This window comes from Podarcis gaigeae (genome assembly GCF_964106915.1).
Source record: "Podarcis gaigeae genome assembly, chromosome: 12".
Taxonomy (NCBI): domain Eukaryota; kingdom Metazoa; phylum Chordata; class Lepidosauria; order Squamata; family Lacertidae; genus Podarcis; species Podarcis gaigeae.
In genome coordinates this window covers 8,411,258-8,430,420 of record NC_139688.1, presented here as the reverse complement: position 1 = coordinate 8,430,420, position 19,163 = coordinate 8,411,258, and the positions used below count along the sequence as shown (strand labels likewise).

General features: G+C 45.5%; 1 protein-coding gene across 1 annotated transcript in view; it reads left to right on the top strand.

Annotated features, from left to right (window-relative positions):
- MINDY4 (MINDY lysine 48 deubiquitinase 4) overlaps window positions 1-19,163 on the top strand; it is a 97,639-nt gene that overhangs the window by 52,474 nt on the left and 26,002 nt on the right. Inside the window, exons 13-15 of the mRNA XM_083704073.1 lie at window positions 837-904; window positions 17,172-17,235; window positions 18,871-19,032. Of these exons, the coding sequence (XP_083560199.1) occupies window positions 837-904; window positions 17,172-17,235; window positions 18,871-19,032 (294 nt within the window). The remainder of the gene's footprint in view (window positions 1-836; window positions 905-17,171; window positions 17,236-18,870; window positions 19,033-19,163) is intronic.

Sequence of the window (19,163 nt, the reverse complement as noted above, 5' to 3'; positions counted from 1 at the left end):
ACCTTCTGATCGGCAAGCCCAAGAGGCTCAATGGTTTAGACCACAAGGCCACCCAATAATAATAATAATAATAATAATAATAATAATAATAATAATAATAATAATAATTTATTTATTCCTTGCCCACCACGTCCAGAGCTGGGCTCAGGGTGGCTAACACTAGTAAAATTACAGTAAAAACATAATAGGGGGGAAAAAAACAATTTAAAATACAGGTTAAAATACAATTTAAAATGCAGCCTCATTTTAAAAGTAGCCGATAAATCAAGGCCATAAGGGGAGGGAAACATAAGGGTCAGACTGAGTCCAAACCAAAGGCCAGGCCGAACAGTTCTGTCTTGCAGGCCCTGTGGAAAGATGTCAAGTCCTGCAGGGCTCTAGTCTCTTGTGACAGAGCGTTCCACCAAGTCGGGGCCAGTACTGAAAAGGCCCTGGCCCTAGTTGAGACCAATCTAACCACCTTGCGGCTCGGGACCTCCAAAGTGTTGTCATTTGTGGACCTTAAGGTTCTCCGCGGGGCATACCAGGAGAGGTTTGTAGGTTTGGGATTCTTTTCTTAAGCACCAACATAATTACCTTTATATTTATTAAGATGAAACAAAAGTATCTGCCAAAAGGATAGTTGGTGGTCCTGTTCCACACAGCCAGTATTTAACACAATATTTAACACAGTATTTCACACAATGTTTTACACAATACTTCATACAATATTTAACACAAAAATATTTTTTAAATAAGACAAATGGATGCATTTTTGGTTCTGTTGTGAACGACTAGTTTGAAAGGTCCGTCTTCTAGCTCAGAACCGTGACCTTTTTCCCTTCCTTCCCTCCCAGTTTGAAGCTGGTCCGTACGGGTGCATTCTTCTGACTTTGTCCGCGATACTTTCAAGATCCATCGATCAGTGAGTATATCTGCATTTCTTTCTGAAGGGTGGCTGGCATTGGCTCCTAAGCCTCTTGGATATAGCTGTGCGATGTGCAACGTGGCCAAAGTTCCCAAGTATGCTCTGGCTTATCGCGGATGGAATTCCTTAGGCCCTGGTTTCTCGAAAAAAGGCTCTCCTGAGACTCCCTTAACGGGCACGTCTGCGTCGATTTTTAGAGCCGTATGGGCTCCTTGCGCTCCACCTGCCCAGGTAGCATCTGTACATGCGCAGTGTTTTAAAGTTCATTAACCCGAAATGGTAAGTGTAGACAGTCACTATCAAAACAGACTGCGATGAAGGCAAGATGCCTTTTAGTAGTCAGTGTCCTGCAGAAAGCGGTGATAGGCGCTCCAGCAGAAAACAGCAGAACAGTTTTTTCTGGATAGATGAACTGTTAGTATAGTATATAGTATAGTATACCAGAAGGAGCATCTCCACCCCCATCATTCTGCCCGGATACTGAGGTCCAGCGCCGAGGGCCTTCTGGTGGTTCCCTCCCTACGAGAAGCCAAGTTACAGGGAACCAGACAGAGGGCCTTCTCAGTAGTGGGGCCCGCCCTGTGGAACGCCCTCCCAGCAGATGTCAAAGAGAACAACAACTACCAGACTTTTAGAAGACATCTGAAGGCAGCCCTCTATAGCAAAGCTTTTAATGTTTAATGCATTACTGTATTTTAATATTTTGTTGAAAGTCGCCCAGAGTGGCTGGGAAAGCCCAGCCAGATGGGTGGGGTATAAATAAATAATAATTATTCACACTGAACCCCTCTCCACCCCCTTGACTGCTTCCCATGCTGCTCCAGGGTTGGCAGAATGGCAAAGGAGACACATGGTCATGTTGTGTGGCGGGGACAGAACAGAGTTGGAGGGCACACAGGCCTCCAGGTGATTCAGTTTCTGGTGCCCATGTAGGTCTTCCAATGCGATCCTTTGCCAAATCCTCTTTTAAAGCCAACTAGTCTGTTGGCTATCACCTGCCTCTTGTGGCAATGAGTTCCAAAGTTAAACTCTGCGCCAGACGAGCCAATCAGGTGCTCCGTTCCACACAGCCCCGTCCAGGTAAACTGCAGCCATGCAGGTGGTTGGTTTGCATCTCTGCCCCGCCACGCTGGGCTCCCTGGGCTACCCCAGCTCACAGGAGCCACATTCCCACAGCTCCTACCGAAACGTAAGAAGGAAACTAGGGTGGGGTTCTCCCGTTAGTCGTGTGGGTTTCCTGCGAAGTTTCTTTGCCATACCAGGACAGCTGGCCAGCAATCCCCGGGCTTTCCATTGCTTTCCAAGCCTGCCTCATCTGTTTAGCTGCCCTTCACAATGCCTGTACCAGAAACTCATTGGTACGTATTTTTTCCATGGGCAAGAAAACAAGGGAATCCATCTTCCCCTGAAAGTTTTGACAGTAGTAATTAGAAATATACTTAGGCAAGACGGCCTGCTCCTTCCACTCCTGCCTTGAAGAGCTGTCCAAAAAACAGCAACACCCCACAAGTCATTCTTGGGAGAGATAAGCGATAAACTCATTAAGGTTCTTGAATGTAAACAGACGATAAGAACTGGGGCATTTTAGTTCCTCTGCTTGCTTCCTCTGGGCAGCGGCTCTGATTCAGCTAATGCCTTTTTGATTGCTGTGTGTTTTTCGATTCGCAACACCCGCCTCTCCCGACTTTGACATTCAGAGCGTTGGAAGCCAGGCTGGATTTAGGTTTGATGAGGACCTAAGCTACTGAAGCTACTGTTGTCCAGCTGTCCTTTGTCAACAACAAATTGTCACTGTTTTTTGTGTGCTATTTGGTAATTTATGGACCTAATAGGTTTCTAAAGCCAACTGCGCATGCAGAATGTAGGCACCCTATATATGTTGTTGTTTAGTCGTTTAGTTGTGTCTGACTCTTCGTGACCCCATGGACCAGAGCACGCCAGGCACTTCTGTCTTCCACTGCCTCCCCCAGTTTGGTCAAACTCATGCTGGTAGCTTTGAGAACACTATCCAACTATCTCATCCTCTGTTGTCCCCTTCTCCTTGTGCCCTCTGTCCCATTAAACTTTAATTAGTTTAATGTAAATGCCCAGTGCGCTTCCATCGCCACAAGTCCCACTACAGTAGAGTATTTCGCACAGCAGTTGAAGAAGGGCAGGAGAGGCAGTATCTTTTCAAAGAGGAGTCTTGGAGCATGCGGTTTGTAACTCAAAGATAAGGTTTATTTACAAAACAAAAAACAACCCTGGCGAAGAACCACACATCTCAGCAAACACGCCCAAAAAAGGGGAGAAAAGGGAGGGAACAAACACACAGGAGACTATTTATACAAACTCATGTTCCTGGAAGCCTAATGACCTCCAGCTGCTCAGTGATTAGAGCGTTTCTGCTACCCTTTAACCCTTTGATAGCAACACCCCCTCTCGCTCGTAACACTGAGCTGTACCAACCTTAATTCAAATTTAAACCTGAACAGAAACATTTATGAGATTGCGGACTCAAAGCTTTCGTAAAACCGTCTGCAAGGTTTTCTTGGCTTGGACAATACTTTAGTTCAATTAAACCTTGTTTTACACTTTGGCATACATTTTGATAACGGATATCCAAGTGTTTTGTGTGTGCCTTGAATTGACCTGATTTAGCTAGTTTAATACAAGGTTGGTTGTCTTCCCACACTCTGATAGGTAGGGAACATTCTCCAAACAATTCTTGTACCAGTTGCTTATAAAATTCCAGTTCTCTACATATATCTGATAATGCATTAAACTCAGATTCAGTTGAACTTAAAGCTATAAGTGACTGCTTTCTTGATCTCCAACCAATTAGTGCATTTCCAAATTTTATCGCCATTCCTGACACTGATTTTCTATCTGGTCCAGCATCTGCCCAACTGCTGTCGGCCCAACATTCAAGTTGTGTGCTGCCCTCTGCTGATAGTTTTAAGCGAAACCTTTTGGTAGTTTGGAGATACCTTAAAACTCTTTTTACTCCTTGCCAAGCATGCATTGATGGTTTTTCAGCTTGTCTACACAGCATGTTGACAGCATATGTTATATCGGGCCGAGTCCACTGTGCAATGTGGAGTAGACTGCCTATCGCTGATTGGTAAACCCCGGGATTACTGAACTCTGCCTGTTGCTCAGCTTGAGCATCCTTTATGTAACTTAGCTCCATTGGGGTTTTAACACCAGCACAGTTGTCCATTTTAAACCTTTCCAGCAACTGCTGGATCTTAGCTTCTTGGCTGAGCCAATAGTTCCCATTTTCATCTTGCTGAATTTTAACTCCTAGATAAACAGATACATTGCCTAGTGATTTTATCTGAAACCTTTCTCCAAGCTTTGTGGCAAATTGTTGTGCAAGTTTATCATCCTTTCCACTGTATAATAAATCGTCAACGAATATCAAGACTGCTTCTTGTTCACATCCCGAGCCTTTTAGATAAAGACACGCATCTGCTGCGCTCTTTCTGAACCCCATGCTCTCTAGAGCATCGTTTAAGCAGGAATTCCAATTATGGGCGGACTGTTTCAACCCATAAATGGATTTGTGTAGGCGCCAGACCTGGTTTGGCTTGTCTCCTTCAAAACCTGGTGGTGGTGTCATATAGACTTCCTCCTGTAAGTCTGCATTTAAATAAGCCACATTGACATCAAAATGAAACAGCTTATTTCCCTTCTTAGCTGAAGAGGCTAAAAGCATTCTTAATGACTCTGATCTTGAAGTAGGGGCATAGATTTGAGAATAGTGAACACCTTTGCGCTGCGAAAACCCTTTTGCAACTAGTCGGGCTTTATATTGCAACTCTTCAGTAGTTGTGGGCTTTAAACGATATACCCATCGACAACCTACAGCTTGTTGCCCTTTCGGAAGCTCTGTACTTGTAAACACACCGAGAGACTTCATTGAAGCCATCTCCTTTTCCATTGCTTCCTGCCACTTTACGGCTTCTGAGCTTGGAAGCTGTTGTACATCCATATAGCTATCTGGCTCACACTGTGCCATATTTACGTATACACTTGTCACCTTAAACCGCTCTGGTGGCTTGCCCTTTGTGGCACGATTTGACCTGCGCAATTGTTCCTCTTGTGCCCCCTCTGACCGTTGGCTGTCAGAATCTGTCTCAGACTTTATACCTGGATGTGCCTCTAGGGATAAAGACCTCCGTTTAGATACCTCCCTTGGGCTTGGTGTTGCAGGTGACCTGCTTCGCTTTTGCTGTCTGCTAGGCCTACTGACTGGCGATGTTGGAACACTCCTAGATTCTGGCTTTTCTACCTTAGGAGAAGAACCTTGTGCCTGGTCAGAATCTGCATCTGAACCATGTGCACCATCCCCTTCTGGCTCACTACTCTCTGGACTTTCATTCTCAGCATAAATGCCTAAATCATCTCTCAAAATGTCAGGGTTAGCATGTAAGTGAGTCCATCCGGACTGCTCACAAAATTCAGCGCTCCTACTGAGGACCACTCTTGTAGTATCCCCATTTGGGTTCACGAACCTCCAAGATTTGGCGTGTGGTTCGTACCCACAAAAGATGAGTTTCCTAGCCCTTGGACCTCCCTTTTTCCTTAACGCTATTTGGGATAAGTACATAGGCTGGACATCCAAACACCCGAAAGTAATTAATTTTGGGCTTCTTCCCATATAAAGCAAAATATGGGGTAGTGGCAATTACCGAATTATATACCCGGTTCAGAATATGAGTAGCCGCCTGCCAGGCTTCCGCCCAGTAACTTTGAGGGAGTTTAGCATCAAACAACATAGAGTTTGCCAACTCTTGCAGAACCCTATTTTTATGTTCGGCCACGCCTCCTTCTTGGGGGGAATAAGGTGTAGACAGACGATGCTTAATTCCCTTTTTCTTAAAGAAATTCTGCAACACAGACCCGGTGAATTCTGACCCTCTGTCTGTCTGAAAAGCAAGTACTCTAGTACCGAATTCAAGTTCCACTGCATGAACCCAATTTATAACTGTTTCTGCAGTATCTGCTTTTGTTTTGAGAGGAAAAAACCATGTAACCTTTGTTTTGTCATCCGAGAGACACAGTGCATACCTCGAACCTCCCATGCTAGCAACAGGCATTGGGCCGCATAGGTCCATATGCACAAGTTGGAATACTTTGTCAGATTTCCTATCTGAACTGGGATAGCTGCATCTATGAACCTTCGCCCTTTTGCATGCAGTACAATCCAAATACTTAGTACATTTGTTCATTTTGCACCCTTCTGATAATTCAGGTTGCCTTTTAACATACTGAAAATTAATATGTCCCAGACGGCGGTGCCATAAATGGACACAAGAATTATGGGTAGGTGAGTTCACACAACCAGCATGAACCTGTTCAACTTCATCTGGACTTGTCTCAAAATAATATAACCCATCTCTGCATTCCACCTGCAAAAGAGATACGTTATTCTTTGAAATAGTGCAAACCCCATTTTCAAACACAGTTTTAAACCCATTTCTATCAAGTTCTGACACAGACAAAATACACCCCTTCAATCCCTTTAGCACGTAGGCATCAATTTCTGTTTGCAAACATTTCAAGAACACTGTGCCTACGGTCTCTAAGGAACGTTTAGTTGAATCTGCCATTGTCACAACTTTAAGGGTTTGCAAATGTCTGCAATTCTGCAAACGGACACTAGATGGCGCCACCAGGTGGTGAGATGCACCACTGTCGATCAACCAGCGTAGATTGCTGCCTTGGCCACGCCCTTGCATCAACGCCATTGCTGAAGCCATGTGCTGTGTGCTGTGGGAGTAGCCACGACCTCCTCCTCTTCTTCGACGTCCCCTGGAACTCCTTGTCTGGTAACTAGGGGTAACGGCCTTGGTGCTGTCTTGACCAGGTTCACGTGTGCAATTCCTAATTAAATGGGAAGGGGAACCACAGCGAAAACAGTGTCTAGCTGCAAAAGCATTTACTGTGTGCTCAAACTCAGCATCAACACTCTTAGGCACAGCATAACTCCCCTTTAAAGACAAACCTCTTTCTCTTTGCCTCTTATCCTGTTCATCTGCAAGCCGAGATGAAATGTATTCAAGGGTTAATTCAGTTGAAGGCATAGCTTCCAAAGTTAGAGCTAGAGTCTCATAGCTTTTATCAAGAGAAGACAACAATATGTATGACTGCTGCTCCATAGAGAAAGGAATGCCCAGCTGTCTTAGTTGATTAAAGGCAGACACCATTTTGGCAATATGTTCTTTCACACACGCTCCCGGTTGGAGACGTAAATCAAACAAACATCTTGTAGCATGGATCTTGGCCCCCGCAGTGTTTCTGGAATTTAGCCGCTGCAGAACCGTCCAGACCTCATGCGTGTTCTTTAACTCAGAAACGTAAGGCATTTGCTCTGGTCCCACTGCCAAAACTAGTAGACCTTGGGCTTTCCTGTCACGTTTCTGTGAAGCTGCTGCTGTTGCTTTGTCTTCTGCAGACGCGTCTGCAGCTGCCTGTAAAGGCGGTGCTTCAGTACAACTCCACAACTCTTTTGCTTGCAACCAAACCCTTACTCTAGCCTTCCAATCTTGCCAATTTTTCCCATTGAGTCGCGTAAACGGGACAGAAAAACTTTCCTGGGACTCTGCCATCCTCCCTGGGGCTTAGGAACGATACTCACACACCTGTAGACCGTCTCCCAGCTGCTGAGGTGGCTCCTTGAGGAATAAGACGTCTTCCAGCGAGTACAAACTGCTCAGTGCCTGTTTAAAACTTTTCTAGGCACGTTGCAGGACTCAAGCTGCTTTGAAGGCTTTCGTTGTCGGCAACCGCTTCTGCCTTCGCTCCAGTCCTTGCATAAATCACTCTGAACTGCACTCCTTAGCTCCTTCTTGACGTACAAACATCCATAACCTGTCCAATTAAACTTTAATTAGTTTAATGTAAATGCCCAGTGCGCTTCCATCGTCACAAGTCCCACTACAGCAGAGTATTTCGCACAGCAGTTGAAGAAGGGCAGGAGAGGCAGTATCTTTTCAAAGAGGAGTCTTGGAGCATGCGGTTTGTAACTCAAAGATAAGGTTTATTTACAAAACAAAAAACAACCCTGGCGAAGAACCACACATCTCAGCAAACACGCCCAAAAAAGGGGAGAAAAGGGAGGGAACAAACACACAGGAGACTATTTATACAAACTCATGTTCCTGGAAGCCTAATGACCTCCAGCTGCTCAGTGATTAGAGCGTTTCTGCTATCCTTTAACCCTTTGATAGCAACACCCTCCATCTTTCCCAACATCAGGGTCTTTTCAGGGAGTCTTCTCTTCTCCAGAGGTGGCCAAAGTATTGGAGCCTCAGCTTCAGGATCTGTCCTTCCAGTGAGCACTCAGGGCTGATTTCCTTCAGAATGGAGAGGTTTGATCTTCTTGCAGTCCATGGGACTCTCAAGAGTCTCCTCCAGCACCAGAATTCAAAAGCATCCTTTCTTTGGCGATCAGCCTTCTTTATGGTCCAGCTCTCACTTCCATACATCACTACTGGGAAAACCATAGCTTGAACTATATGGACCTTTGTTGGCAAGGTGATGTCTCTGCTTTTTAAGATGCTGTCTAGGTTTATCATTGCTTTTCTCCCAAGAAGCAGGAGTCTTTTAATTTTGTGACTGCTGTGACCCTATATATAGAAGTGAGCAAACCAGTTATATTTTAGGGAGTAACCCTGGAGAGTTGCTGCCAGTCATTCAGTGCTGAGCTGGATGGAGCAGCGGTCTGACTCAGTATGAGGTTTAGGTTCCTGCATTGAGGGGGCTGGGCTAGATGTCCTTTGGGGTACCCTTGAACTCTCTGTGATTCTGTGATTCTGTCAAGCTGCTTCCTGTGGAAAAGGAGAGCCTCTGGAGACTGACATCAGCTAAGGCAGGTGTAGGCCACCTGTTGTAAGTAAAGACACTTTGCTAGAGGATTAACGGACAAGACAGTTAGCATGGCATTTTGGGGGCGTGAGTATCGTGAGCCCACAACTCAGAATAATTCCCTCCTGGCCTCCCACCTCTTCTTTGAATGCGGATTCAAGCGTGTTTGGAACACAGATCCCCATCCCAGCTTAGACTCCCGAAAAACTCTCAAAGCTTTTTAACTTCCCCTCTGAAACTTTTTTTGCTTTTGGGGACGATGGAGCAAACAATGGCTGCTTATGTGTTTAATTGGGAATATAGAGCATCATTAAAAACAAGAAAAGAAAACAGGCCAAAAAACAATGGCCTTGAGAAAACAGCTCCAAGTCTCAGGGACACAGAAGGTCAGTTGGGGAGGCTGCTTGGTCCATTAAGAGCAATCTATTCTAATCCGTGGAAAATGTGCTTCATAGCCTCTTAATCTGCCTCAGAACTTGAATAGCCAGGTCTCTCCCTCTCTCTCTTGCCTCTAACCTTCCTGAAAATATTCCCACCTCCCTCCTGAAGGGAACCGGGCTTCCGTTGCACGGTTCGGAGGTTTGCTGTGCATTCAAACATATGCTTATTCCATTGCCGTTCCTATAATGTGTGGGAGAAATTCCTCCTCAACTCACACTGCCTTCAAATTAATACAAGTGCTCACACCCTGAAAATTGCTGCTTTTGTTGTGTGGGCTGCCGACAGCTCCCTTCTATTAGCACCTCATGGTGTTCCGGATATTTTGCGTCTCAATCTTCACACCCCAGCCTCTTGCGTCTTGCATGCAAGGCGTTAGCTGTAGCCTGGATCTTCTAAACTTTATTATTATTCTTCTTCTTATTATTATTATTATTAACTGTATTTAACAAAATGTATATGCTGCTTAGCTGTACACAAGACCTCCATGCGGTGTTACAAAGAATGCAAAAACAGAACTGCCAGTTAGAAAACCTATGTTACCAGCAAGCTTATGGAAAAAAGCAAAATGAGTAAGATTGGCAGTCAGAAGTGCGCATTCAGAGCTAAAATTGCAGGTTAGAATACACACCAGCTTTGCAGGCCACAGGGGAGCAGGGAAGGAAGATACAGGAAGATCATCACCTTTGGAGGATTGATGGTGGCTAATGGATTGAGGTTGAATCCTGACAAGACAAAAGTACTGTTCTTGGGGGACGGGGGCAGGCGGTTGTGGAGGACTCCCTGCTCCTCAATGAGGTAACTGTGCCCCTGAAGGACCAGGTGCGCAGCCTGAGAGTCATTCTGGACTCACAGCTATCCATTGAGGCGCAGGTTAATTCTGTGTCCAGGGCGGCTATCTACCAACTCCACCTGGTACGCAGGATGAGACCCTACCTGCCTGCGGACTGTCTTGCCAGAGTGGTGCATGCTCTGGTTATCTCCTGCTTGGACTACTGCAATGCGCTCTATGTGGGGCTACCTTTGAAGGTGACCCGGAAACTACAACTAATCCAGAATGCGGCAGCGAGACTGGTGACTGGGGGCGGCCGCCGAGACCATATAACACCGGTCTTGAAAGACCTACATTGGCTCCCAGTACGTTTCTGAGCACAATTCAAAGTGTTGGTGTTGACCTTTAAAGCCTTGGCCCAGTATACCTGAAGGAGCGTCTCCACCCCCATCATTCTGCCCGGACGCTGAGGTCCAGTGCTGAGGGCCTTCTGGCGGTTCCCTCATTGCGAGAAGTGAGGTTACAGGGAACCAGACAGAGGGCCTTCTCGGTAGTGGCGCCCGCCCTGTGGGACGCCCTCCCATCAGATGTCAAAGAGATAAACAAGTACCTGACATTTAGAAGACATCCAAAGGCAGCCCTGTTCAGGGAAGTTTTTAATGTGTGACATCTTAGTGTCTTTTTAATCTTTGTTGGAAGCCGCCCAGAGTGGCTGGGGAAACCCAGCCAGATGGGCAGAGTACAAATAATAAATTGTTGTTGTTGTTGTTGTTTCAGCCCATTAAAGATACACTTGGCATGTGGCTGCTGGGCTCTCCTGCCATTGGACCAAACCCATTAATGGTGGCGCATGTACATAGCGAGGGAGAACATACTTCCGAGATCCCTTGTGCCCAGGCTGCCGTTTCCTAGAAGCGTCCCTTGCAATTATTTTAAGACCTTTTCTCTCCCCCCCCCCTTTCCCCACCCGCGGCCTATTTCTGTCGCCAACCCCGTAATTGTGTGTGTTTTGCTAATGTTAACAGTCTGTTGCCATGAAGAAAGGGGTGTGAGGTCAGCCCTGGAGCACTGAAACTTCACCACATGGAGAGGAACTGCAGAAGTGCCAGGCCTCCCGTTAAACACACACACACACACACACACACACACACACACACATGGCGTCCTCTACTTTTTAAGCGGCCGGGAGTAGGAAAATCTACAATTAAAAAAGGCGGGGGGGGGGGAGCAGCAGGGAGGAGAGAAGGGTGGTTTATTTTTGTGTCTGTAAGTTAGGGTTTTCCCCTGAAGTCAACTCTCTTACTTTCTGTCCGTTAACGTCATGGAACGTGGGGGAGCCCCGTTCGGCTCCCATCTGGCAAGGGACTCTGAGAATTATTTTTATAAGGATTATTATATTTCTGCCCTTTCTCCCTGTCTGGGTGGCTCAAGCTGCCTTGCCTAGATAAAACAGAAGCCAAAAGCATAACTGAGACAGTCATTAAGGTGTGAAGAAAGACTATTGGAATTAAAATAACATTTTAAAAGATCCGCTAAAAAACACACCAGTGACAATGAAGATAATTGAAAATGACAGAATGCCAAAACAGTCTGTTCTCGAAAGCCTTTGTTGCCTGTCAGCAAGAAGGACAACAAAGAAGGAGCAATTCTAGCTTCTCTATAATTTTCAAAGTTGGAGCAGCCACCAAGAAGGCCCTGTCCCACATCCCCGTCAAGAGTGCCTGTGAAGGTGGTGGGACTGAGATAAGGGCCTCCTTTGAAGATCTCAAAGCCCGGGCAGATTCTGCTAAGGGAATAATGTTTTTCAGACAGCCTGGGGACAGCGGCATCCTCGAGGCCTTCCCTGGGTGAAAATAAAGTCTCTTGATCCCACCCCCAGGTCCAGATTTAGGTTTGATGCGGCCCTAAGCTACTGAAGGTAAGGGGGGGGGTCTTTATATGTCCAGCTGTCCTTTGTCAACAACAAATTGTCGCTGTTTTTTGTGTTGAATATATGCTATATGGTAATTTATGAACTTAGTAAGTCTCTAAAGCCATTTGCACATAACAAAATATGTATTTTATCAAAGTAATTGTTGAACTGAAATACCACGAAGAAGAAGTATATTAATAGCAAAATACAATTAAGAAGAAGTATATTAATAGTGAAATAATTATTAAGCTCTAACTTAAAATGATTTTTTTTTTTTAATTCATAAGAAACGTAATAATGCAAACACATTGGCATTTGGCAATAACAAAAGTTCCTGTAGAAACACCGTTTACAAAGACTTATAATCCAGTCTCTAGAAACTTGCTATAACATGAAATAATAATCGGTGTAAATAATAATAATCGGTGCAAATATATGATGCAAACTACTAATAATTATATATTTTTTATATAATATTTTTTATTAGTTTTATGAAATACAGAAAAAATAATAAAGAGCATATTATAAAAGTAGAGAAAGAAAGTTACAAATTTTCTTGTTCTTTTTTCCAAATCTACTGGACTTCCCCGCGTCCTCCCAACCCTGCATTCTCTGTGATACATAACATCAGCAATTTGTTAACTTGTTTCAATACTTGTTGTATCTTTCATTTTATCATGTTACCCAATTTCAAATATATTATAACCCAAATCATATACGTTTTCATTTTAACACAATAAAGTTGTTTCATTATTCTATCTCTGACTTCTTGTACCTTAATTTCCATTTCTTTAGTTTAACATTACTGAAACTAGAATTTCCTAAAAGGTGCGTTTTTTAACATTCATACAACTTATAATGTTTTTCCAGATAGTCCTTAAATTTTTTCCAGTCCTCCTCGATTGTTTCTTCTCCCAAGTCTCGGATTCTGCCAGTCATTTCGGCCAGTTCCATGTAGTCCATCAACTGCGTTTGCCATTCCTCCAGTGTGGGTAAATCTTGTGACTTCCAATATTTTGCAATCAGAATCCTTGCTGCTGTGGTGGCGTACATAAAAAAAATTCTATCCTTCTTAAACACCCTCTGGTCCACCATGCCCAAGAGGAAGGCCTCTGGTTTCTTAGGTAAGGTAAATCTAAGTACCTTTTTTAGTTCATTATGAATCATTTCCCAAAAGGCCTTCACCTTCGGGCAGGTCCACCAGAGGTGAAAGAGTGTCTCTTCCGCCTCCTTACATTTCCAACATTTATTATCAGACAGGTGATATATCTTAGCAAGCTTGACTGGGGTCATGTACCACCGGTATATCATTTTCATAATGTTTTCCTTCAAGGCACTACATGCCGTAAATTTCATTCCGGTGTTCCATAACCTTTCCCAGTCTTCAAACATAATGTTATGCCCCAAGTCCTGCGCCCACTTTATCATTGTGGATTTGACTGTCTCATCCTGAGTATTCCATTTAAGCAGCAGGTTATACATTCTCGAAAGTAGTTTACTTTTTGGTTCTAACAATTCTGTCTCTAGTTTCGATTTTTCCACCTGGAATCCAACCTTCTTATCTACTTTAAAGACCTCTTGAATTTGTGCATAATGCAACCAATCTCGCACCTTGTTTTTTAGTTTTTCCAAGCTCTGCAACCTCCAATTGTCTCCAATCTTTTCAATAATTTCCCCATATTTAGGCCAATTGGCTTCCATATTAGGTCTCTTACGTGCCTTGGCCTCCACCGGTGAGAGCCACCTCGGAGTCTTACTCTCCAATAAGTCTTTATATTTTGTCCAGACCATTAAAATTGCTCTCCTGACAATGTGGTTTTTAAACAGTTTGTGCACTTTAACCTTGTCATACCACAAATATGCGTGCCACCCAAAAGCATTGTCAAACCCTTCCAGATCTAGGACATCAGTGTTTTCCAGTAAGATCCAATCTTTCAACCAGCAGAAGGCTGCGGATTCATAATATAACCTCAAGTCTGGCAGGGCAAATCCCCCTCTTTCTTTCGCATCAGTTAATATCTTAAACTTTATTCGGGGCTTTTTGCCCTGCCAAACAAACTTAGAGATATCCTTCTGCCACCTTCCAAAACATTCCACCTTGTCCACGATCTGTAGGGTCTGAAACAAAAATAACATTTTTGGCAATACGTTCATCTTTATAGCTGCTATTCGGCCCAACAAGGAAAGTTTCAATCTTGACCACGTTTCCAAATCTCTTTTGATTTCTGACCAACATTTCTCGTAGTTGTCTTTAAACAGATTCAAATTTTTGGAGGTCAGATACACCCCTAGGTATTTTACTTTTTTAACCACATTTAATTCTGTTTCTTTCACGAACTCATCTGTTTCTGTAGTTGTCAAATTTTTTGCTAGAACCTTAGTTTTTTGCTTGTTCAACTTAAATCCCGCCACCCGACCAAACTACTAATAATTATAAATGGCTTTATTAATATGAAATTAAGTGTTATAACCTATGCAATGCAATTGTAGTTAATACAATGCATTTTTTTATATAATATCAATATCAATATCAATGTCACCATAGTAGTCCACTAATGGGCGGGGGCCCATTACTTACATCATAGGAGCCTACACAACACAAAACACTGTTGCTGTATGTAGGTTTTATTTTATTTATTTTTTATCTTATATTTTGGAAATGTACATCCAGTTTTTTTTCCTCCTTTGTTTTGGGGGGGGGGGGCAAGAGAGCGGGGCCCTAAGCTATAGCTTGTGTAACTTATACATAAATCCAGCACTGGCCACCCCATTTACTGCTCCCTTGCTTGCGAGGTGTTGAGGGGGTCGTTATTTTGTCTCGTGAAAAGTGTGTTGAACCGAAGGAGGAAGATGGAAATGTGAGGCTCTTTCCCTCTTTCTCTTTCACCTCCATCTGCTCAGATTAATTGCAGTGGTACCTTGGGTTAAGTACTTAATTCATTCTGGAGGTCCGTTCTTAACCTGAAACTGTTCTTAACCTGAAGCACCACATTAGCTAATGGGGCTTCCTGCTGCCGCCGCACTGCCGCTGCACAATTTCTATTCTCATCCTGAAGCAAAGTTCTTAACCCAAGGTAATAGTTCTGGGTTAGCAGAGTCTGTAACCTGAAGCGTATGTAACCTGAAGCGTATGTAACCCGAGGTACCACTGTAATTCGTTCCGGAGGTCCGTTCTTAACCTGAAACTGTTCTTAACCTGAGGTACCACTTTAGCTAATGGGGCCTCCTGCTGCCGCTGCACGATTTCTGTTCTCATCCTGAAGCAAAGTTCTTAACCCGAGGTACTATTTCAGAGTTAGCGGAGTCTGTAACCTGAAGCGTCTGTAACCTGAAGCATCTGTAACCCGAGGTACACTGTATTTTGCCCGGCTCAGGTGCAGCGGGAGGCCGAAGCAATGGACCCAACTCCCATGTTGTTCACGCTTGGCCTGTCTTGATAGGTTGCCTGGTTGTCTCCTCACCAAGTTACATGTACCTAATGGAGATTACCCAGGGGATTTCAATACAACCCAAGCTTAGCCGTCCGTCTCCATCCCATGTCCTTGATGGCTTCCTCACTCTCAGAAATGATGCGAAGCGCAGATGTCACTCCCCTGCGAGCCTCTTAGGTACAACTCAAGATTCCCAGACCGTTTGCACCCAAGGATGGAATTAGAAGCTTCCTCCTATTGTCCGGACTCCACATCCCACGGCCCCTAATTGACGCAGGTTGAACCGGTCAGTTGTTTCTAGCAAAGGTTTGGGGTTTCCAGCGTGCGATTGTTCCCTCAGCGAAAAACCGTGGCCAGTAGCCAAAGGTGGTTCTTTCTGAAGCCCCATGAAAGTGTGCAGTGATATTTTCCCTTTGACTGCTCCTTATTTCACATTCTGCTTTGTCAGTTCAGCTCTGAAAAGAGTTCCGACCATTAATGTAGCTAAAATAATAATAATGTTTTATAAGTTATCGTCTTTTAAAAATTTAAACATGCTCTTTGAATGCCCTTTCCATGATAAAGGCTCTTTTTTGATTCTTTTAGTACTCATAGTAACTTCCTGAATACTTTCTAAGGATACTCATGTAGACAATGGAAAGATATTGTGGCCTTATTCTTTGAATAAAGTCTTTTATTTAGAGAGATAGAGGAGGCCTATGGATTCTAGCATTTGACTTTGGGGGAGGATTTTCAGGTTCAGCCCTTCTTAAATCACCCAGATTCCTCCAGAGTCTTGACTTAATGATTGCATATATATATCAAAAGGGTTTAAGGCAGTCTTCATCAGCCTAGTGCTCTGCAGATGTTTTGGATTCTGTGCTGGTTGGGGCTGAAGGGAATTGAAATCCACATATCAGGAGGGCAAGAAATTGGCTGGTTTAAAGTGTGCAGCAGCAATGCAAAATGCACTTGGGTTGAACGGTGCACACTTATAATAGGACTTTACACACCCATGGCAGAATTTGAGAGCCATCTCCCAGAATGTCACGGAACCCGGCCCAGTCTCCAAAATAGTGGACTAGCCAGGTAGGCAACCTACCGTATTTTTCACTCCATAAGACACAATTTTTCCCTCCTAAAAAGTAAGGGGAAATGTGTGTGCGTCTTATGGAGCGAATGCAGGCGGGAGGCTCTGCTCAGCACTCCCTTTAAAGAGCCGTGTGGAGCATGTTGGGGGTTTTTCCCCGAGGAGGGAGAAGGACAGCCTGTCAGTCCCTTCTCCCTCCTCAGGGAAAAGCCCCCAAGAGCCGCAAACACGCTCCACGCGGCTCGTGAAAGGGAACGCTGAGCAGAGCCTGGGATGCATACACCCTCTGCTCAGCGCTCCCTTTAAAGATTTTTTTTTTCTTGCATTCCCCCTCTAAAAACTGGGTGCGTCTTATGGTCAGGTGCGTCTTATGGAGCAGAAAATACGGTAAGGCCCATAGGCCACAAGCATCCCACAGGGGTCTTTAACCGGCCCATGAACTGCCCCTAAATCGAGCCACCCTCTCGGCGAGTCCCCACATGCTGTGCTAAACCGGTGCAGCACGGCGTGGGGACTCACTTCCACGGTGCTGGAAATCATGTCTGCGCATGCTCAGACACCAAAAATCGCATCTGTGCAGACGCAGGAAATCGTGGCTATGTGCACTCATGCACAAGAACGATCCGGCCCATGGAGGGATCTCTGCTGGAGTGAACCGGCCCAAGTGAGGTAGACCTTGCTGACCCCTGGACTAGACCCATTTTTATGATGTGTTTTTGATGTGCCCTTTTGGTGGGAACTTCAGTCGATCTAACTTTGCTGCCTTCATTTTTATCATCCCACCCTAGAGTACGTGGAGATTTTGACGTGATCACAAACTGGCTGATTGGCGCACACGGGTACTGTACGCAGGTAAATATGGCAAAGGCTTCTGAGACGGGCCCGAAATGTATATGTCAGGGGGTGAATTTTGTGAGCGGGTGCCATGGTTTGGTTGGACGCAGAGGAATGGTGGGAGGAACCAGCTGGGGGGACGCCAAAGGGAAAGAGCTCAGAGCTGGGGGGTTGGTGGTGGGATGACGATGAGGGTCAGAGACTAGGAGGAGCAGGAGGTGTCAGAAGCTGAAGAGGTAACAGGGCTTAGTGAGCAGGGAGAATCTGTGGCAGAGAGCAGCCCACAATCCAAGGCAGAAGCTGAAGCAGGAGAGGAGAGGACGTCAAGAGGCAGGGATGAGTCAGGCTGCTGAAAAAGCAAGGGGGTCTCCTCCTCCTTCTGCAACAAGTTTGTTTGCAGGACCAGGAGAGGCATGAAAAGGGCAGAGGAGAGGTTGGTTGCACACAGGCACAGTCTCCGATTTCTTGGGGAAAGCCTTGGCAAGAAAGGGACTTTGACAGCTGTGGAGAGGTGGGGATTTTCAGTCTCAGCAACTGATTCCTGAGGGTGAGCTGCTGTGCTCATTAGGCCTGACACTCAACCAAGTCTCTGAAAATCCTGTTTTTGCTAATAAAGAACTAACTCCAACTTTGAACTGGGGCAGCCCTCCCCCCAGAGTTCCATCTCTCTGCCCTCTCCCAGATCAGCCCCTGCCCTTGCAGAGAGAGAGAAACTTTTCCAAGGGATCTGGAGGAAAGTTGGGTCCAGCAGAATTAGTCCTAGAACAGAGGTCAGCAACCAAGGCCCATGGGTCACAAGCGGTTCATGGGGCTCATTTAACCGGCCCATGGACCCCCACTGCCCGCTCAGGGACCCCCGTCGCCTGCTCGGTTGGTTCCCATGCACCGCGCTAAACTGGCACGGAGCAAAGCGGGGACCGCCTTCCTCAATGCTGGCCAGCTTCCCATTGGCTGCAGGAAGCTCTTGCAGCCAATGGGAAGCTGCGCACGCTTCCTCTGCCGGAAGGATCACCGAAAATAGCGTTTGCACATGCATGTGCACACACACATGCACTCCAGCTCACTGCGGCGTCTGCGGGACCGTGAACCGGCGCAAGCCACAAAAACTTTGCCAACCCCTATTCTAGGACTAGTTCAGCTGAACCCAACTTTCCTCTAGATCCCTTGGAGAAGTTTCTCTCTGTCTGCAGGGGAAGGGACTGATCTGGGAGAGGCCAGAGAGATGGAACTCTGGGGGGAGGGCTGCCCATGGCACCCACTGCCAAATAACCAGCTGGCAGTAAATCACACTGTTCAAAGTTGGAGTTAGTTCTTTATTAGCAAAACCAGGATTTTGAGAGACTTGGCTGAGTGTCAGGCCTTAATGAGCACAGCAGCTCATCCTCAGGAATCAGTTGCTGGGACTGAAAATCCCCACCTCTCCACAGCTGTTGAAGTCCCCTACTCTCCAAGGCTTTCCTGAAGAAATTGGAGACTGTGCCCATGTGCAACCAACCTCTCCCCTGCCCTTTTCATGCCTCTTCTGGTCCTGCAAGGGAGCTTGTTGCAGAAGGAGGAGGCGACCCCCTTGCTTGTTCCTAGAACATGAGCACCAGTTCTTCCTACCAGACCAGTGTCTGTTCCAAGAGCCCCTTTTTCTTCTGCGGTAACCAGGAACTAGTTAACCTGCTCCTGACTGGCCAAGCCGTCTCCAACGTTTTCAACGACGTGATGGAGCTAGACTCTGGGAACGGCAACATCACCCTCCTGAAAGGTGTCTCCGCCCGCAGCGACGTCGGCGTCCTGTCCCTCTTTGAGCACTACAACATCTGTCAGGTATGCACCAAATTCCAAGGGCTTCTGACACTGATGAATCTGGCCTTTTCCCCTGTCCAGAAAGGCTGTCTTTGATTTACTTGTATCTAGTTCAGGAGGAGAACCCTCTTTGAGCCACAGGGTACACTGTT